The sequence below is a fragment of the Olea europaea genome, chromosome 2 (assembly GCF_002742605.1).
Source record: "Olea europaea var. sylvestris chromosome 2, O_europaea_v1, whole genome shotgun sequence".
NCBI classification, from domain to species: domain Eukaryota; kingdom Viridiplantae; phylum Streptophyta; class Magnoliopsida; order Lamiales; family Oleaceae; genus Olea; species Olea europaea.
Genome location: NC_036238.1, coordinates 15,124,369 through 15,146,000, shown reverse-complemented (window position 1 = coordinate 15,146,000; position 21,632 = coordinate 15,124,369). Strand labels below are relative to the sequence as shown.

Here is a 21,632-nt window from a genome sequence, read left to right as displayed (position 1 = left end):
GCTTTCCAACGGTATCAAAATTCGATATTATCTGTGGTTGGAAGTAGCCAAAAAATTGCCGCAAATGTAACAAAAAAATTTTAAAAAGTGTTTTTTAATTTCAGTGACCGTTTCAGAAACTTTTTAAATTTCAGTGACCGTTTTTGAAAGCGTTCCAATACTTAAGTGACCATTACTAAAAGTTTTAAAGTTCAGGAACCGTTTTGTAATTTTTCTGTAAGTTCAGTGACCGTTTGTGAAATTAACCCACTGACATGATAACTAAATTCATATATTATTGTCAAATCGAACAAATATATAATAGTCATATCGATTATGCATGATATGTATTGAACTTAATTTTTTTTCTTATTTTATATTATTTGGTTGTTATAACGACCCAAATTTTATAATTTAACTCGCTATCAAACAGGATGTATTCCAAATACATATTAAAAAAAAATTATTTCACCAATTAAACATATTATAGTTTTATATTTAAAACCCAATTAAACATATTTAAAATTTCTAAATAAAAATTCTTATGAATTAAACTAAGAAATTGCTTAAATAAAAAATATTTTATTACGCCAGATTATTTTTATTGTGCCCCACAGGTCTTGGCACTCCGACAACACCACGTTGCCCGCCAACCAACGATCTGTTCCAGCCTGTGAAGAGTAGGGGGAAAAAAGGTGAATATATGAGAATATTCAATAGGACATGAAATTTATGATGCGATCCCGAATAAAATATTTAAATCATGCTTCATAAAAATCATTCCGTCATCATCTCTTTAAAACTGATAAAAGTTTAGTACATATCATATTTCTAGTACCAGATGAGCATATCATAATATTTCACATCATATCATATCTTTAACTTTCATAAGTATAATAATTCAGCGAGATAAAAAAAAAATATTCAAACGAGATAACATAAATTGCACCTCGTAATCCTACCTTGATTGATAAAAGAATTGTTGGAAGATAAGCTAGAATTTCACGTTCCAAACTTTTTTTCTTTTTCTTTTTTTGTTTTGGCTGTGTCGGTAAGCTTTTTTCACCCCATAAAAATATCATCCATTTATATTATATTCTACAGCCACGCATTTGCATATAAGTGACTCATTTCACTAGTTGGTATTTATTCTAAACACGTGCTAGCAATTCATTTGGCAAATTCACCCAATTTCAAACAAAGGATGGCTATCGCATTGGTAGGAAAAGTAATAATTGCCTGGTACTATGCCAAGAAAATTGTGCAACATATTTTATATAATAAGTCATTCAAACATCAAATCAGTACCATCTAAGAAAATTCAATAATGCTACATGTAAAAAGTAACTTGACAAAATAAACTTACAAAGTGACGTGTACGGACGAGATTAAAAGGCAATGGACGGCTGAGATATTGGCAATAATCTTGACCCATTTACTGACCCATTCAGGAATTCAAACACCATTTTCCTCCCATTAACTGTCCCAGAAATTGAGAGAGGCGAAAATTCTCAAATTAGGGCGGCAAAAAACGAAGCGGGATTGCGACTGATTCTCATGTTGCTTGTTTTGTCGATGAATCCGACATTGAATGTGATTGCTCCTCCAGTCCATCTTCTCCATCTACGAAATCGGGTACGGTGTTAATTTTTTGTTGGAATTTTGTTGTTTAATTTGAGCTGAAATTTTAGCCTCAGCTCCGATGGTCTGTACGCTTCTGGCGTCGTCCCATCTCCAAATCAAAAGTGAAAAGATAAAATAAAAATACCCACCGAAGCTATACACACAGCTTCCTGTATGTATTTTGGTTTTGTGAAAGAGAAAGAGAAAGAGAGAGCTAAGCTCGACAGCTTCAACTTTCTCTCTCGAAATCAGCTCAATTTTGTAGTTTTTACAGGTAATTTTTTAATTTTCTGTTCTTTTTTTTTTTTTTTTTTTTTTTTAAAAAAAAAAAAAAAAAAAAAAAAAAAAAAAAAAAAAAAAAAAAAAAAAAAAAAAAAAAAAAAAAATTTTTTTTTTTTTTTTTTTGAAATCAGGGCTAACGCTTGTTTTTTCGAAGTGTTATTTGAATTGTTAATTTATGCTATTTTATGTTTTATTTTATATTTTGTTATATTCATCTGTGGTGGGTACTGGAATTGAGATTGACATTTGCTGGGGTTATGAAGTTACGAAATTTAGCTAAAAGATGTGCAATGTTGAAGAAGATGTATAGTGAAAATTTTGGTCTAGAAATTAGAAGAAGCTCTCTGCAATATTTCTGGATCTTTTAGGAGCTGAAACCCCATATAATTATTGGTATTTTTTAAGAATAAGACTGCATGAAGTTATAAATTCAATTTGAAGAAAAGTGGGAGTGGAGGAAATTCAATGGAAGATTGGTCAAAATATGCACATGGTCCTTCCCATTTGGTAGTAATGCAGCGTGACTACACCTCATTGAAATGGATTGTTGCTGCACTTCCTATGCTGTCTAAGGCAGGGGAGGTGGCTACTGAGGATGAGTCATTGGCTGCTTAACAGAATGCTGATGCTATGTTTGCAGTGATTGAAAGACGGGATGTTCCAGGCAGAGAAACTCCTTTGCACCTCGCAGTGCACCTTCGTGATGCAACTTCAGCTGAGATTTTGATGAGAGCAGTTGTTGATTGGAGCCATCAGAATGAGAACGGATGGAGTTCTCCCCAAGAGGTAGTTTGTAATCGAGAGGATAACATCGCTATGATCATTGCCTGGCACGACCAGCCTCTTGCTTGGGCCCAATGATATCATAGACTTCCTAGGATTGTGGCATTGGCATCCAGAATTCGTGACTTTTATATGGAGATAACCTTCCACTTTGAGAGCTCAGTTATACCATCTATTAGGAGAATTGCATCGTCAGACACTTATAGAATATGGAAACGGGGTTCTAGTCTCCATGCAGATATGACCCTTGCAGGGTTTGATGGGTTTCGTATTCAATCGTCTAATCAAACATCCTCCATTTGATTAAGCAAAATGACAGATTCAGTAACGCTTTTTGTATGATTTTTTGCATTAATTGTTATCTTTCTGGCCTTGTAAAACTACTATATATAGTTGTAGGTGTCTTCAATTATTGGAGCAATTATCAGTTCAATTATTTCCTACCGTCTTCTATACTTTTTCTCTGTTCAGTTCATCTTCTTTATTTTTTCTCCTTTTAACTTTATTGTTTCTATTTCTTCTCTGCTTAATTCAACCATATCAGCAAACAATGGAAAAAGTAGTAGTGTGCATGCCTTTTGTGAAGCTATGAAATTAGGTTGTGAGGCAAAGGATTATCAGTTCTTATGAAGGTTACGTGAGAGTAGAAATAGCCAGAGCAAACTATAGAAGTTCTCTAAATATATACACACATGTAAATAAACTTGTGGAGGTAGCATCCTGTCCATCTTTGAAAAAACTGTATGACCCGCATGGCTTTCTTATGTATAGGAAATGGAATTAATGTATGTAAATATTAGCAAGTATAAAATGTCTTGTTTTCTCCTTAAAACATTGATATATGTTCTAATACATACAGACTACAAATGCATATTGAATTCACGATCTAAAAACGCACTAGAAGAGTGTCATGACTGTGTTGAAAGTTTTACCTCCATCATAATCCCAAATTTGAAGCTAGTCTTTCCATTTATCAATGGTATGACATTTCTCGGTTCTTTTTAGTCTATATTTGAACTAGCTATAATTGAAAAGCACAAATTCCAATAAATTTGGACGCGTTTAAACAAAACATAACCATCACATTTAACAAACTCCAAACTCTTGTTATTATAATTAAACAAATGTTCAATGAAAGACACAAGGTACATGAAGCAAGTCATTCATTTCAACCAAAATCAACCAACTTACTGCAGTACACTAAAATACCAAATTCAGATTTCCACCTTGCCTCTATTTAACATAATATAACTAGTTCAACATAACCCACTAATCAAGCCGTGTCTGTCCCTTTCATTTTTCCTTTGACATGTGATTTTCCTCGACGGACCATCATATTCACATTCACAGAATTCAAGAGTTCTTCTTCATTATTTACCCGTGAGTAGTGTACTAGAGTTGGGCGATTGCTGGGGATGGGACAACACCGGAAGCGCGGAGACTGTAGGAGTTGAGCATTTGCCAAAAATCCCAAAACATCCAGTTGAAATTCCATACTGGCCATTTCTTGTTGTAAGTACTTGGACCTGAAAGCAGAATTCTCATATGGAAAACATGCTAATGCAAGATCATAACAATTGAAATTGTAGTTAGAATTAATTAAAATGTGATCATCAGCAAATGTGTTATCAAAATGGCCGCTTGGAAAACTATTTCCGAACCAGTCCATTAGCACATTTCCCTTTTGAAAATCCTTTTTCTTGTGCACCATTCCCTCAGGATTAGTCTTCGTTTGAGTTAGTTCATGATCATTTTTTCTCAATTCAGTAACATGATCCTCACTGATCCTTTGTTGCTTATTTGGAATGAATTTTTCTTCTGTTTGATAAATCCTCCACAAAACCCAGTCATCAAGTTGCAAAGAAGGGAAATTTTTTAATTAGGCTGCAGAAATATTGAAAAAAGTTCCTTCTAACTTCTATATCAAAATTCCAAAATTTTCATTATACATCTTCTTCAACATTGCACATCTTTTAGCTAAATTTCGTAACAACATAACCCCAGCAAATGTCAATCTCAATTTCCAGTATCCACCACAGCTGAATATAACAAAAAATAAAATAAAACATAAAATAACAGAGATTAACAATTCGAATAACACTTCGGAAAAACAAGTGTTAATCCTGATTTCTTAAACAACAAAAAAAGAAGAGAAAATTAAAAAAATTACCAGTAAAAACTACAAAATTGAGCTGATTGGGAGGGAGAGAGAGTCGAAGCTGTCGAGCTTAGATCTCTTCTTTCTCTTTCTCAAAACCAATATACATATAGGAAGTTGCATGTATAGCTCCGGTGGGTATTTTTATTTTATCTTTTCACTTTTGATTTGGAGATGGGATGACGTTGGAAGCGCAGAGACCGTCGGAGCTGAGGCTAAAATTTTAGCTCAAATAAAACAACAAAATTCCAACAAAAAATTCACACCATACTCGATTTCGTAGCTGGAGAAGATGGACTGGAGGAGCAATCATGTTCAATGTCAGATTCGTCGATGAAACAAGCAACGTGAGAATCAGTCGCAATCCCGCTTCATTTTTTGCCACCCTAATTTGAGAATTTTCGCCTCTCAATTTTTGGGATAGTAAATGGGAGGAAAATGGTGTTTGAATTTTTGAATGGGTCAGTAGATAGGTCAAGATTATTGCCAACATCTCAGCCGTCCATTGCCTTTTAATCTCCTCCGTACACGTCATTTTGTAAGCCAACTTTGTCAATCTACTTTGTACATGTAACATGAGCATAACTTATTCGAAATAATAATTTCTCGAGCTTAATATACATGATTAATTATGAGCTATCTAACAAGTCCAATATTGATATACTATTACTTATACTTGCTCTATGAAAATTTAATTATTTGACTCAAATAGAAATATGAATTTAAAAACTATTTCATTTTAGTTCTCAATTTTTTAAAATATAACATATAAAATAAATGCATTTTTATTCTAAATTTTTTTGGGCGTTACAATCTCGCTACCTTAAATATTTTCATCATCGAAGATTACCCTAACAAATCGAAAAGTTTCGAATACTTGATTTTAAGATCATCTTCCTTCTCTCATGTTGACTCGTCTAGTCCATGATTTCGCCATTGCACCTTAACCGGGAAAACTTCTCTGTTCCTGAGTTGATGCACTTTTCTGTCCAAAATAATCATTAGGATTTCTTCGTATGACAGGTCCTTTTGTACTTTCAAAGTTCGATAACTTACGACATGATTGGGATCGTGAACATATTTTTTAAGCATTGAGATATGAAACACATTATGCACTACGGGTAGTTCAAGTGATAAGACAAGTCGATAAACCACACTACCAATCCTTTCAAGAATTTCAAAAGGTCCAATGAACTATGGTCTCAACTTCCTTTTCTTTCCAAACCTCAGCACTCCGGCCGAATCCTTTAAAGTTATGGGGAGATTTTTGGTAGTAATTGAAGAGAACATTGTGGGCTTTTCAACAATATCCAAATCCAACGGTCTTGGTGGTTAGAAATTGCCGAATAATTGATGCAAAACTCTCCCAAAAATCTGAAAATTCTAAGCAGATTTTCAAAATTTGGGGAGCTGACTTTGTGGGCTTATTCCGATTGAATCCTGTGGAATTATGGGGAGATTTTAGGTGATAAATGCAGATAACATTGAGGGTTTTCTAATGGTATCCAAATTTGACAGTTTTGGTGGTCGAAAGTTGTCAAAAAATTATCGCAACCCAAAAATTTGAAAATTTTGGGTGACCATTTCTACAAGTTTGTAAACTTCAATGACCGTTTCTTAAAACCCCTGTAAATTTCAGTGACTATTTCTGCAAGTATTAAACATCAGTGACCGTTTTGTAATTTTCAGGTAAGTTTAGTGACCATTTGTGAAATAATTTTTCCCAAGACGGGCGCATTATAAAATTACACGATCATTTTTCATGATGAGTCAAAAAATGATATTGATATTTTGGTCAAGCTTTATGTTGGTTGGTGGAGTTTGGAATGAGTGTTGAAATCAAGGTGTAAAGTATGGTAATGCGTAATGGATTATAATCAAAATGTTGATTTGTCTTTTAGCACTCATTCGAAGTCCAAGTGTTGAACTAGTAGTATTACGTAAAGGCGTCAACCAGCCGAACCAGCTCGCGAGCCAAAATTTTCGGCTTGAGCTCAGCTTAAACTTTTTTAAGGCGGGCTTCTTTTGCCCAAGCCGAGCAAAAGGTTGGCCAAAAAAATAAGGCTCAACCCGAGCTTTCGGCTCAGGCCTTACCTAGTTGAGCCGAACTGAGCCCGACCAAGCTCAATTTTTTAGAATTTTAAAAACAATCTATAAAAATTGCTACTTGTTGGCAACATTTTAGCTGTCCGTTATGGCTGCCAAACAGGCAGCATTATATGCTGCCTTAACTAGTTAAGGCAGCGAATTTTTACTCAGGATTTTTTTTATGGGCCGGCCCGGCTCGAACCAACTCCCCAAAATGGCACTTGCTCGGTGCCTTCGAGCCTTGAGCCTTGAGTCGGCTCAGGCTTTTTCTAGGCCGAGCCACGGGTTGCCAGAGTCACCCAGCCCGATTGCTATCCCTAGTATTGCGTATGATGATTAAAAGGCGTAACTCGTAAGGCATAACAATACGTGAAGATCAAGTTTTGAGAGCCTGTTTGACAATTATTATTATAGAAAAATGATTTTTGAATAGTGATTTTTAAGAAAATGAGTTATTAGAAAATAAAGAAAAGTTTTTGATATACGTGTAAAATATTTATTGTGTAAATGTGTGGTTGAAAATTATCCTATAGCAAACCATAAAATAAAATAATGTGTGTCAAACAGGCATATTATGAACTTAGAATATGTCTTTTTCTATTTTTAATCTTATTTTAATTATTGTAGATTAATAAATAAATAAATAGAATAATGCACATAATTAAATTTTCTAGGAATTTCATGCATATTTTTCAAGTTTTTAACGAAAGCGTAGTTTTCAAAATCATATAATCTTCAAATTGATAATGCTTTCTTCGCGAGCAAAAAAACTTGTAAGCTGAATTTGAACTTTTTGTTGAGTTTATTTTCTTTCTGGGGCTTACACAATGGTTGAACATTTTGTTGATTAAACTTCGCAATAAGAAAATACTTGGGCGGAGTTAGGGGGTTGTTTCAGGCCCTTTTAATTTTTTTAATTATTATTATTATTTTTTTTTTTTTGGGTCCAAGTGTTGAATTATGATTAAAATTAAATACTAATTAAAATAAGAAATGACGGAATTAATGAAATGCACATTTTTCAAAAAGTGACGACTAAAAGGTTCAGCTCTTGTTTGAGCCCCATTTTTTCAAGAATGCATTTTTTTTTTTAAATTTAATTTTAACAGTACATTCTTCAATAAAATAAATATACATGTATTTCAAAAAAATTCTTATTATTTAACCACACATTTTTTAAAAAATCACTATTCATAATGTATTTTATCCTAAAAATAGGAATCAAATAGGGGCTAAAAATTTAAAAAGAAATACAAAAAGAGCAATAATTGTATTAGGTACAGCAACACGTGAAATTTGTTGGCGAAGACAAGTACGTAAAAGTACTTTAGGCCTTTAGAGCATCTTTATTGAATCAATGACGGTGTAAAATTTAAATTTAAATTTTCAAAATGATCGAAAACTTCTTCAATGAATAACTTTAAATTGCATTTTTGGACAAAAAATGTATGTGTGTGTGTGTGTATATAGCCCTTGTTTGTTATAGATTAAAATCAGATTTTTAGTAGATTTTGATAAAAGTTGATGAAATATGTGGTTGAAAAGTTGTGGAGCCGGTAAAATGTGTGGATAAAATTAATTATTGACTTTAACTTGAGATTAAAATCAACTTTAATCCGAAACAAACAGGGGAAACCTTCACTATTTTCTCACTTTCATACGCTAATATGCCCCATGTCATAATGAGCATATACTGCTCTGAATTCGCCCAGAATTGCGTTTAATCTAATGATTTCTTGCCATATTAAGGAGATCTGAAAATCTGGCGAAGCTTTACTGGTGGCCTATATCATTGCTTGTTATTATTGGTGTGTGATTTACTTATAATTCGTCCAAAGTGTACACTGTTATTCTTAATCAACAGCAGCAGTCGGATCAAAGATCATGTTTTAGATATCCATAGGATACTGAAACTTTTTTAAAAGTTCAAATCCTAATTGACGAATGTAAACATTTTTGTTGTTTTTTCACCCTTATAGGGATGGACTTATGGGTTGGATGGAGCACTTTTGAAAGCAACAAGACTAACTGGAATCAAGAACTTCAAAGTGAATGTATGCAACAACCTCGTCTATTTCATTGCTTTTCATATTCTGCAGTTTTCATATGGGTTGGTAATTGTGGATTTTTAATGTGATCGTATGAAAGGCAAGAAATGGGACTTGTTCCCATTAGAGTTGCCACTTGGGGGCCATTTGTATTACTTAATTTTGAAGGAGGTTTGCCTAAGGAAGATTTTGATACCAATGTCGTGGGAAATGAATGGCTGGGTACTTCAGCAGAACTACTGAGTGCAAATGGTGTTGATACTTCACTGGATTATGTTTGTCGACGTGAATAGACAATTGAATGTAACTGGAAGGTTTGACCTTCATCATATTCTTCGTCAAACTAGTCCATATCCTAAAGAAAGATTGGGCTCCTCTAATTTTCATTCAATAAATCTTGTTATCAATTTTAACTGGTAAAAAGATAGGTTTCTCTACTTCTATATCCGATGGTACAAAACTAAAATTTATGATCATGGATCAATCAATCCAGGTATTCTGCGACAACTACTTAGATGGAGGTTATCATGTGCCATATGCACATAAAGGTCTTGCATCTGGTCTCAATCTAGAGTCATATTCTACCAAGGTGTGCCCGCTTATTAAACTAACTTTCCCTGCATTTTGAATACTTTTTCTTCATTTTTGCTTGGAAATGTATTTACATTATTTTGTGGTGCTACCAGAAGTCATAGCTTATTGGCATGTTTGGTAAGAAAAACTGGGAGCATCGTAAAATATTAAGGAAGAAAAATAATGTCCAGTGTCTTATCATACACTATATGTTCATGCATCCATGCTTCCACATATATGATTCAAATTGGTTTTTTCAATTTGTGTACTGTTAAACTTTCTTTTATATATGTAACTCTGTTCTTGAAATTGTGAAGATGTATGGGAAAGTTAGCATCTGAAGTTGTGATGGCATTGCGGTGACTAGTGAGATCGACTTGGTTCAAATGCTTTATATGCTTTTGTCCATCCAAATGTCATGATTAATAGGTCAGTGATCGTTGCTTAAATGTATCAATTATTTGTTTGTATGTTGTCTTATTCGATATATTGTTTCATAGCGTCCTTATTTTCTCTAGTTTTTCTCTATACCTTAGGTATGGACCATGGATGGATACCAACCTCATAGTCCCATTGGGACCACAGAAATGGCAAGTGATATTCGATTATTTTCTTGATCCTTCTCTTATTCCACATAGATTTCATGGTGCCCAGATTAAAATGATCCCAAGAAATATAAATATCCAAGCATTAGTAATATCCCACAATCATATCTAGAACTTTTATAGCATGATAAAAAGATCCTTTCGTCTCCAGGTTGGATGTATCGATTACAAAATATGTGAATTATGCAAATAGGAAAGATGTGTTATGGTGTTTATTTTTAACTACTCTCGAGGTTTTTTTATGATCTTGGCATGGAATAAATAGTCCAGGTTCTCTTTAAAAAAGAAGAGTTTATGTACACTCCTCCATGGAAGCAGTCATCTTCCTTTTACCCCATTCATTTATTATCATTTGCCTAACGTGAATCAGATTGTACAACTGTTACAAAGATGAACTATAAGCACTGTCGAAAATTTCAAGAAAATCCCAAATGGGCTAAAATGTAGGGTCGTCCAAATTTAATATTCATTGTAATGCCCCAAATCCACTACAGATTTTTTTTTTCTTTTAAAAGATTTGAAGTGTTACCAAAATCTTTCTTTTATAGTTTAAGCGGAATTTAACACTAATGTTTAAATTTGGGTATTAAATCAATAAGGTGAATTCAACAATTCAAAATAATAATTTGAAGTTTATCTAGCTTAAATTACTACGAACTAAAATGCCAATTGAACATGTTAAATATCAAATCTACTAAAATAACATGCATGGAATTGAACATAAAATAAAAATTTATTCTTGAAATAGATATTGGCAAATAATCCTATAACATAAAAAACATAAATGTGTCATTCAAATGAGATTTCTTCGTAAAATATTATTTCTAGAAATTTTACTTGACGACCCCATGAGCATTACTCGATCAATCCGTCATGCGTCCACACGAATATGAAAATTTAGTAAGAGTGAATAGAAAAACGTGCATATTCTTATTAACATAATATAAATATAAAACGACATAGTATACCGACATTTCTTAGATTTAGAACAAACTGATCGCGACATTTAATAGTCAATCTCGTAAGATTTAACATAAAAATCAACCCAAAGGCCATAACGTATTTCATGCCAAAATTCTATAAAAATATAAAGAATAAGAATTAATCACTTGCACATTTCTTACCTTGATTTGATACTAAATAAATCTGAAAATATTTTGTGAAAGAAGATAATATCCCCTTTTGAAAATTGTGTGTGTTTACCTGTATATGTAATGAGAACAAAAAAAATACTTCTCACGCCTTTTTATACATAATTTTCACTTAGAATATCAATCATCACACTCCACACGTTAGGCTTGAGGATTAAGGGGTTGTTTGACCCCTATTTTCTTTAAAAATGTATTTTCAAATAGTGTTATGATGAAAAATGTGTGGCTAAAAAATAAGAAAAAATTTTGGGTTTACGTTTAATATTATTTTATTGAAAAATGTGTGGTTGAAATGATCTCAAATCACTGTTGAAAAATGTACTTTGATAAAAAAAAATGGGATCAAAAAATGGGACAGTTGGGCAGATCAATTGATTATATTAATTATAAAAAAAGTGGTTGATGATTCAAATTTCAACGCCTTCATCTTTTATTTTTACTATTTTATATATAAAATTATTATTATTATTATTATTATTATTATTATTATTATTATTATTATTATTATTATTATTATTATTAATAAAATATAGGATTTAGAATATCTTTCTTCTAATCAAGATAACTTGAATATGACTAGTCCAAAATTATTTCTTTTTGAGCCAATTTATGTTATTTAGTACGAGTTACAAAATGAGTATAATATCGATATATTTTTTTTATTGACTTTTGAAATACTTAATTATTTGACCCAAAATAACTCATGATAAATTTTACACGTAAACAACATAGATCATTTATGCAAATAAGCGAGTCACTTGTATCACTTCAACTTTTTGGGAACTTAGTGTGACGACATGGCTTGACATATACTATTTTATTTGCTAAATGCCTAACATTAGATTTAGCTCATAGGAATTAAAATTTAAAATCCGGAGTGTAACATTCCTTCTATAGACATTATCTTTTCCTGTTGTGTTTTATACATATACATGTGACAAATGACTGTGCAGAGTATAATTTGTGAAAATATCAATCGTATGACATATATTTAGCTTTGCTCTCTAGTGAATTCACAAATATGTAACGTTTATTCTCAGGATAACGGTGATTTTATTGAAAAGAGTTTGAAGGACAGTGAGAAAGTGCAGGTCAGACATCTTTTCGTTGACAATCAGTGCTTGCATATTTCGCGCTTAATGTGTTTACAAAACCTATGTGCAAATGAAAGACATAATTTTAAGTGAAGCTGTTCAGCGAGGCCTTGAGTCTCCGGCATACAACATTGGCCGATACAGTCCAAATGTCGAGATAGCTATGCATCATTTTCATTGTCTGCTTTATGAAAATCTCATCAGTTGATTTTGATAGTGAAGATGGGACATTAAGAAAACTCTGCTCCTTTGTAAGAAAACTAAACATGTTCAAGGGAGAAGGAAAAAGCAGAGGGAATCAGTCCACTCTGGCTCGTCTTTTCTTTGTCCTCACTACAATTTACGATCCAAATGAAGCCTTTAAGCGTGGATTAAACTTTTCAAATGATTCGTTCATGTGTAGCAGACATGCCTATTGATTTTATTATGTGCAATTGAAGAGCTTTTGATTTTACCATTATTAATTTTTTTATAGAGCTTAACCATGGTTTTATAGTAACCTGGGCCTTAGTTGAAATGGTGATCACAACTACAGTAACTAACCGTAATTCAAATGAAAAGTGAAACTGAATCAACCGAAGTTCAGTGGCATAAGGAGCACAGAATACACCATCCCAAATGGTTGTAAGTGCACGCTAAAGTCTGCAAATGTTAGCGAATGTTAGTCTTCCGTATGGTTGGCGATAATAAAATCATACCAACGATCATTGACAAAACAGCACAAAACGCATTCAACATACATAAATCAATCAATTCCAGTAGGCAATGGCATGGTTCGGATTGGGTTGGTTTTGAATCCAATCCAAAACCAAAACTGAGTTTTGGATAAATTCCAACCCAAACCGACCAAGCCGATATGGACATTGGTCCAAGTTAAAAAAAGGGGAAAAAAGTAACATATAAGGTGTTATGTTTACCTCAATTCAAAAATCAAATAAATAGTTTGAAAATTCAAAAATCAGGTATGCATTTAATTAATTAAAAATATTTATTAAATAAAGATAATAAACTCACAGTTACATGATTAATTGTCATAGATTCATAATTATAGATCACAATTTTATTTATTGGTCACATATCGTTGAATTAATTGATCACAGATTATTTCGCGGTCACAAATCAAAAATTTTGTAGGTCACATATTATTTTGAGATCACAGATCATTTAAATTACAGGTTACATTTTGTCTATGGGTCACATAGATCACAATTTATTGGTCACAAATTATTTTTTAGTCACAGACATCTAATATTTGGTCACATATGCCTAAATAGATGGACACAAAGCCTAATTGTTAGTCACAAACACCCCATTCGTCTCCATCATCGCCACAGTGCATCACCGTCGACTACCACACCATCACCTGTACAGCACCACAGCCACCAACTCACTTAGCCACATTGCCACACTACACCACACCGCCACCACACCATACAATACCACCAAATCAAACTCGCCAAACTACACCACATCGCTCACAATGAGCGCTGCACCGCTGCAGCGAAAAAACCCAAACATTGACCTTACAGGTACCGCAATCTGAAGTTGTGATTACAGCGATCGTCGTCGCATTGTCATCAGCATTGCAGAGACGAGATCTGAAACTATTATGGCGCCATCATCTGCAGCGGTTGAGTACAAGTAACTTCATCGTGGCATCCCCGCCCAAAAAATCCCTAAAGCGACAGCTACACACACTAAAAAAATCACCATCGTTACAGCACCAGAGCTCACGTCGCGAGCAGCGCCGCCCAAAATTGGCATCACCATGGCTGCGGGGCTCAAATTGTCGTGACGATCTGGAAGCGCCGCTCATATCAGGTCTGGCCAGCGTGCTGCATTGCACAAAACAAATGTCTCACAGAAGATGGCTACTGTCACTATATGTGCTTAGAGAGAGAAGAGAGAGACGGGAAATGAGTTTGAAATTAGGGTTTGAAGTTGGTCGTTGTATTTATTAATACCTGATTTGAGCATAAATAAATTTCACCCCGAATTTTGAATTTGAAAGTTTAAGTACCTAATTTTATGTAATTTCCACTTAAAAAAATTTGTCATCTATTTTGGGTTAAACAATTTTGTTTGCCTATTTATATAGACCTTGTTTGAGCCCCATCTTTTTAAAAAAAAAAATACATTCTTAAATACTATTTTGACATTATTTCAATTACACATTCTTTAATAAAATAATACATGTAAATCCAAAATTTTTATTTATTTTTAACCACACATTTCCTATCAATACACTATTCAAAAATTCTTTCTTATAAAAGAAATGAGACTCAAACAAGGGTATATTTTATTTGTTTATTTTTCGTGTAGTGCACATTAATAATATAAATGATAAACAGTTGATTTTCCTAAAGTTATCCTATATACACAACAGTTGTCAATAAAAAATTATACTAAAATGAAAAGTAAGGCTACAATCTGAATTTGGAGTTTACAACAATCAATTTTTCTTCTCCTTGTGTTTTTTTTTTTTTTTTTTTAATGGAATTTAGAGTTTTGATAGAAGTGGAGTAGACAGTAATCCAATTATTTGAGAAGCAATTATATATGTTTTTATTATTATATTTTTAAGTTTAAAAATTATGATTTTTAAAATGAAAAAATAAAAGTAAAAATAAAAATAAATGAATAAAATTGGTTGGTTAATTGATAGGTTGATTGCTTAAGCCGCAACCAAATCAGCACGATTTTTTCATGGTTAAAATTAACCAAACCAACCCGACTCAGTTTAATTTGATCGGTTTTTTGATTTTTTTGCCCACCTAAATTACAGAGGCAAAAATCTATATCGGTACTTACATAAAAAAGAATTTCTTCTGTGTATTTTCACCACTGAAAATGTCCAAGTCGGTTCGATGGAAACTAAATACTTAACCGCAAGGTCAGATTTGAGCTACACTGATATGTATCTATCCAAAAGTTAGCTATACTGCACACACCTACGGAAAACAGATGAGCCCAGAAGCCGTCTTTGTTCACTTCCTTAGTATTTAACCTGGATAACAAAAGAAGACCAAGTCAACTCATAGAGATGAAGAAGATCATATTCCCCTCATATTCAACTCGCAAAAGTTTTCTTTACCTCCTGATTCCCTTTCTTTACGTATTTTCTTCGTAAAAAAATCACTAAAAGGTCTCTCTGGAACAGGAATTAGCTTCCCAACAATGGCTAGAGGCCAGCTGATCAAGAAAAAAGAAAACTAAATTTCATACCAGATCAGAGAATAATATGAGGATATCCACATAGTGATGCAGTTACAGACCCAACAACACATTTTCAGGATTAATACAACCGCCCATGACTTAATGTGAAGAAATAGTATCTCTAATATCTATTAGTAAATAAGTATTAATAAATACGATAGACTATCAATCAACTAAAATAAGATGTAAAGTCGAGAAATACCAGCCATAAGTTGTAAGCTAAAATGCCAGGTAATGAGAAACAAACCTGATTATACCGATGACAATGGAAACAAGCCACAATTTCCAACTGAGTCTAACTGTTGAAGTAAACTTCCCAAGAAAAAATATAATGATGACCTGAACAGAAGAGTAGATTTATAAATTGCAAGAAAATTTGGGCATCTCGTACCAGAAAGAGCGAGATATCAGAAATAACCTGGAGAACTACTGTAAGTCCAACTATTCCCATGAAAAGACGGTTTTTAGTTACCCCTTTCCACACATTGATCTCATCAGGCTTTCTAGCATTCAACTCATTGAATATCTGTAATTATAAACAAAAGAAATTAGTTGAAGCACGTGGAAAACAGCAGTTTAAAAATTGGCAAATTGAAGATAAAAGTTCAGAGCAGCTTCAGGAAAATGATTTCAACTAGATTAATATTTAAACTTCAAAAAAGAACACAAGTCATCACAAATTTTTGCATATTCGATCCCATCACAGACATCACACAGATTCATGTTCTTCAATATTTTGTAGAGAAATATCAGCATAACAGACATGTGAGACAGAGAATCCTCCACCCTTCACTTGCAGGTGAAGTATAACAAAATCAAATGATCATTGTTGTAAAAGCAGACTGAGTATTCCAATTAAAAAAACTGCGGCATACTAGAACAGAGAGAGAGAGAGAGAGAGTGTGTGTGTGTGTGTTCAAAAGCATTGCAGATATCTACACTTCGCTCTATGTATCAAAAAATTAACACTTTGGCGTCCCAATGCACTTGCCTGACAAAGGACAAATGCATTGAATATCAGTGTATTCTTCACTTTGAAAGCTCGATCATCTGATTCATCCTCTAAATTCAGAATGCTTCTTCCCCGGAAATTCAGGATTAGGAGAACAGTCACTTGATATAGAGCCTGCAATCACTCAACTGCCAACAATTAGAACATGGATATTTAATGAAGTATTTTAGTTTCCATCCAAAAATAAAAAACTCAATAATATAGTTAACACAAAAGTTTGATACCTGAATTATCAAGTTCCTCCACATGACATTAGTAATGAGAGGTTCCCTAAAATATAGACATTAATGTTAGATCAGTAAATAATTTCAATATCAGAAAGTGCATAACAGAATTTAATTATACGGACAAAAAATAAAAGGCCATCTCTACACCATGGTGCTTTCACTCTTAAGGTGGAGCCTAGTACAAGGGAATGGGGAAGTAATGAGTGACGCAGTCAGAAAACAAGAAAAGCCACAGCCATGACAATCAAGCAATAAAGCAAGATCAAATTTCAAACAGAACACTTTTTCTGTTATTTATTAAATCAAACGTCCCACCCTACATCTAAATGACAAAGAACATGAAATAATAAAACCCAACTATAAGTCCTGACAGGATGAGGAAAGCAAATCCAACATTTTTAATTGAATAAGGAAACATAATAACTAGGAGATTGGACAGAATAAGTAAAATACTTATAGCAGAATAAGGAAATAAACTAAAGCAGTAGACATTGAGCTTTTCTTGGCCAAGAAGCAAGGCTCGGCCAAGAGGCATCAAGAGACGCTATGATGTAGGACAAATCATATTGTAAATAGGATAAAAGTTAGATAATTATAATAAGATGTCTAGGTGTAATAAGTTCATCTTCTTATTCTTATTTCATGTTTAGAATATGATTTCTAATTTTTTTTGGATGATGATTTATTTTAATTCCCTTATATTAGTTTTCAAGTATTAGTTTAAGTAAGGAATAATTTTGCCTTTATAAAGGGATTGTACACTTTTCAACAATAATCAATTATTATTCAATATATACATGACATGATTGTTAAATTATCATTTTTATTTATTATATAATTCTTATTACAAGAATTTCATAACGCTTCTGCACCAAAATTGGTATCAAAGCAAGGGAATTGCCTTAATTTGACGGCTGACAATGGTCTCGAAGGTAGTTGAACCGTACACGACAAACGGAGGCTTGACAAACTTGAACAACAAATCGACGGGATCGACAAAACCCTTCACAACATCACACAAATACTTACTGCGTTGCGTCTTGAAAGGAATCGCAAGCTCATGGAGAAGCAAGCTGACAAGAATTTGTAGATTTTAACTGCTATTGATGTTAGTTGTTTCAATAAGCATAGAACATGGCAACATGCGGCTAGAGAGTTTTCTTGAGTCCCAACCAAGTTCGAAAACACATAAGTTATCAAGGATTCTTTTCTTCAACAAAACACACGAGTCCCAACCTAGTTTTTTGGGAGAGATTGATGTAGGATAATCCTATTATAAATAGGATAAAAGTTAGATAATTATAATAAGATGCCTATTTGTAATAGGTTTATCCTTTTACTCTTATTTCTTGTTTAGGATAAGATTTCTAATTTCTTTAAGATTGAAATTTTTTTTAGCTCCCTTATATTAGTTTTCAAGTATTAGTGGAAGTGGGGAATAATTTTGTCTATATTTATTGAGGCAATGTACACTTTTCAACAACAATCAATTATTATTCAATGTATATATGACATGATTGTTCAAATATCATTTTTATGTATTACATAATTCTTCTTACAAGAATTTCATAATGCTTCTGCACCATGCTTTTAGGTCCCTCCTCCGCCTAGTGCATCCTCATCTAGCCTAGAATTATTTGCATCAAAGAGTGTCGACATTCCTGGTTTCATTTGAGATACCATAGTCGGTATAATCAATATTTTCAAAATTATAACAAACTAAAATCCCGTAAAAATATTTAATCGTTTCAAGATTCTCAACTATTAATATTTTTGTCTATTTTGTTATCTCAATTTTCTATTGATATTAGAAGTGGGACCTAATAGAAAACAACAAATTAATCGCAATATTTTTGTCTATTTTGTTATCTCAATTTTCTATTGATATTAGAAGTGGGACCTAATAGAAAACAAAAAATTAATCGCAATCAAGTTTATTAAGTGAATGTTATATCTATATACAAAATGGAAAAAATATATTATGTCAAATTTTGTTATAAATTTATATATAATTATTTTATTTATTATTAGCGGTTCAACCCCGGTTCAACCTCGATTCGACCTTTCGACCCTTGACCCTTTATCTTTTCCGGGTCTATGGCCGGGTCGGTTTTCAAAACATTGGGTATAATAGATTCTTGAAAGAAAACGTTTCCATGTGAACCCCCATTTCTGAAATATGGATTTCTGAAATTCCGGTGCATTCTGTAAAAATTATCTCTCCTTTGGATCAGGGGAGGAGGGAAAAAAATGCAGTTCATCACTCACCTAACTGATACCGTATTTTTGCCTTGATCACATATAAAACAAACTTCAGACCAAAAGTGACTCGTATATTAAAAGTCTAACCTTCTACCCACAGGAGGCCTACGCATCAGATGATCAGTAGGAGGTTCAGTTGCTAGTGCTAGGGCCCCTAGTGTATCCATTATAAGATTTACCCAGAGAAGCTGCTCAGAAGACAAAATAGTTATAAAGTTAGTTTTGAACCTAAATAAGACTTATGATTGAGAAGTCGTGCCTATAAAGAAAAACAGCAGACAGACAAATACTCGATCTCAAAACATGGGGAGAGAGAGATATCACAAACCTGCACTGCACTTAATGGGACATTACCAGAAGAAACTGCAGCCACAACATTGATTATAAGAGCTGCAACATTAACAGTGAGCTGAAATTGTATAAATTTCTGAATATTGGCATAAACAGATCTACCCCATCGCACCACCTACACAATTAATATAAAAATATAATCAGCAATCTCAACTTTAGTAATAACATTTTCCATTTGGAGACACTTCGACAAGACAGTAAAAAAGGAAAGCTATGCAACTATGCCTCAAAAAATAATTGATTTACAACAAGAGCAATCTGAACTACTGTTTTAATAATTTGATTCGGAGATGCATTCAATAGACAGTCCCAACAAATATCTACGGCTCCAAAGGTAGTTCTGATAGAAATTTGAATTATGTCCAAATAACAGAAGAAACCTATAAAACACCTTAAAAAGCCAAAAAAATCATTTAAAAATTCTCTCATGAAGTTCTGTTATAACCCTAGCTCAAAAGATTGCATGCTATGATCAAAGAATCCTAAAATGATGCAAATCCAGAAAACCATAGCTGGTTAAGTTACAAAAATATAAGCCTCGTTCAGGTTGAAACATTAAATTTTGACATTATTTTATGCCAAGTTACAAAATATAAGTCGAGGTTCCTGGATCTTACGGGGTGAGTCTGTGGGGGTACATCAGATGAGGGTGGAGCGATTTCCAGGATAGATTGACTTTTGTGGTTGAAAATGGTAATACTATTAAATTTTGGGATGATTGATGGTGTGAAGAGAAATCGCTTACGGTGAAGTTTCCCTCTTTGCTTCGTACTGTCGTCTACTAAGGTGAGTGAGGCCTTAAATATACACAACAGAAGTCTCAGTTGGAACATTATTTTTGGGCGGGGATTGTAAGATTGGGAAGTGTATGATTATGTGTCACTTCTAGCATTTTTGTATGAGGTGCACATTAGGGTAGAAGAGAGGGATTATAGCAGGTGGAGATTGACACATGATGGTATCTTCTCAGTCGGGGCTTATTTTAGATTTTTATTAGGACGTGGAGAGTTCATTCCCTTGGAAAATGGTATGAAAATATAAGTTGCCTCCAAGGGTAGCATTTTTATTATGGATGATTGTCAAAGGCCGGGTGTTAACGGAGGATAATCTCCAAACAAGGGGTTTTTATATTACAGAGTAGTGCCATATGTGTAAAAGGGATGCAGAGACAATTGATCACTTTTTCCTTCATTGTGATGCTGCTCGTTTGCTATGGAAAGATGTTCTGGCGTCTCAACACATGAAATGAGTGTTTCCACGACGTGTGGAAGACGTGTTAAGGGCTTGGAGGAGAAAGTTTCGCAATAAGAATAACAAGCTTGTATGGGACATGATTCCAGGTTGCATCGTACGGTGTGTGTGGAGAGAGGAATAGCCGCTACTGTGATAATCAAACACGGACAAAATAGCAGATTAGAGAATTGTTTTATTGGACATTGTATAGTCGGTTTAACGCTACAACTCCTAGGTATATAGACGGGTTACCCAATTTCATGTTGTTTCTTTCAGATTTAAATTGATAATATATTTCCTGTGTATTATCTATTGATTAATAAAATACTATTCAAAAAAATAAAAATAAAAATTATGAAGGATAGACGAAATGAATAACCCCCTTATTTTCATGCTGAACATGCATTGAGTAATTACTAAATCCAAAATATCAAATAGCATCAAGGTGACGGTTCTGGTAATACCCACTATCACATATTCTACTAATAGCATGCTTTTCATTTATTTTGAAGCAGCGAGGTGACTGTTCTAGTAATATGCGCTGTCATATATTCTCCTATTTTGAAGCAACATTCATAAGATGGGAAAACTAGTTTTATGCAATTCCAAGAGCTAAATTAAGACATTTTTTATACAGTACATTAACATGCTTACGACATAGACTCACCTTCACTACTGAAGCAAAATTATCATCCAATATAATGATGTCTGAGCTCTCTTTGGCAACTTCTGTTCCTTGGATACCCATTGCAAGACCAATATCAGCCTACACCGCAATACAATTACGAACGAGATTATATGAACCGGGGGAAAAACAACACAAAACAACAATTCTTTGGAACACCTCATTATACTATACACACTAATAAATATTCGTTAATGGCATTCATGAATCCACAGGATTTAAAAATCATATTGAAAACACCTGTTCCAAATCCCAATCCAGC

The 21,632-nt window shown here is 33.3% G+C and overlaps 2 protein-coding genes, 1 long non-coding RNA gene and 1 pseudogene across 4 annotated transcripts; 2 read left to right on the top strand and 2 right to left on the bottom strand.

The window, feature by feature from the left end:
• Positions 1-1,346: 1,346 nt before the first annotated feature.
• On the top strand, positions 1,347-3,110 carry LOC111412079. Of its 2 annotated transcripts, none has more exons than XR_002705959.1 (2): positions 1,347-1,614; positions 2,525-3,110. XR_002705959.1 is itself a non-coding variant. In XM_023042833.1 (2 exons), exons 1-2 carry the CDS (start codon positions 1,777-1,779, stop codon positions 2,743-2,745), a joined length of 321 nt encoding a protein of 106 aa, XP_022898601.1. In that variant the 5' UTR covers positions 1,347-1,776; the 3' UTR covers positions 2,746-3,110. The 2 variants fall into 2 exon arrangements, 1 of the variants encoding a protein (XP_022898601.1); XM_023042833.1 differs by having other exon boundaries at positions 1,347-1,876.
• Positions 3,111-3,752: 642 nt separating this feature from the next.
• Positions 3,753-5,350, bottom strand: LOC111412087. Its single transcript, XR_002705961.1, has 2 exons — positions 4,838-5,350; positions 3,753-4,193 (listed from the first exon to the last, which is right to left on the bottom strand). It is a non-coding gene; the product is annotated as an uncharacterized LOC111412087 (long non-coding RNA).
• Positions 5,351-8,860: 3,510 nt separating this feature from the next.
• LOC111412074 lies at positions 8,861-10,319 on the top strand (annotated as a pseudogene).
• Positions 10,320-15,042: 4,723 nt separating this feature from the next.
• Positions 15,043-21,497, bottom strand: LOC111412069 (calcium-transporting ATPase 5, plasma membrane-type-like). Its single transcript, XM_023042813.1, has 9 exons — positions 21,353-21,497; positions 19,430-19,567; positions 19,189-19,289; positions 16,837-16,882; positions 16,592-16,726; positions 16,019-16,126; positions 15,848-15,939; positions 15,479-15,576; positions 15,043-15,391 (listed from the first exon to the last, which is right to left on the bottom strand). The coding sequence occupies exons 1-9, from the start codon at positions 21,431-21,433 to the stop codon at positions 15,387-15,389; spliced, it is 804 nt and encodes a 267-aa protein (XP_022898581.1). The 5' UTR covers positions 21,434-21,497; the 3' UTR covers positions 15,043-15,386.
• Between the last annotated feature and the right edge of the window lie 135 nt (positions 21,498-21,632).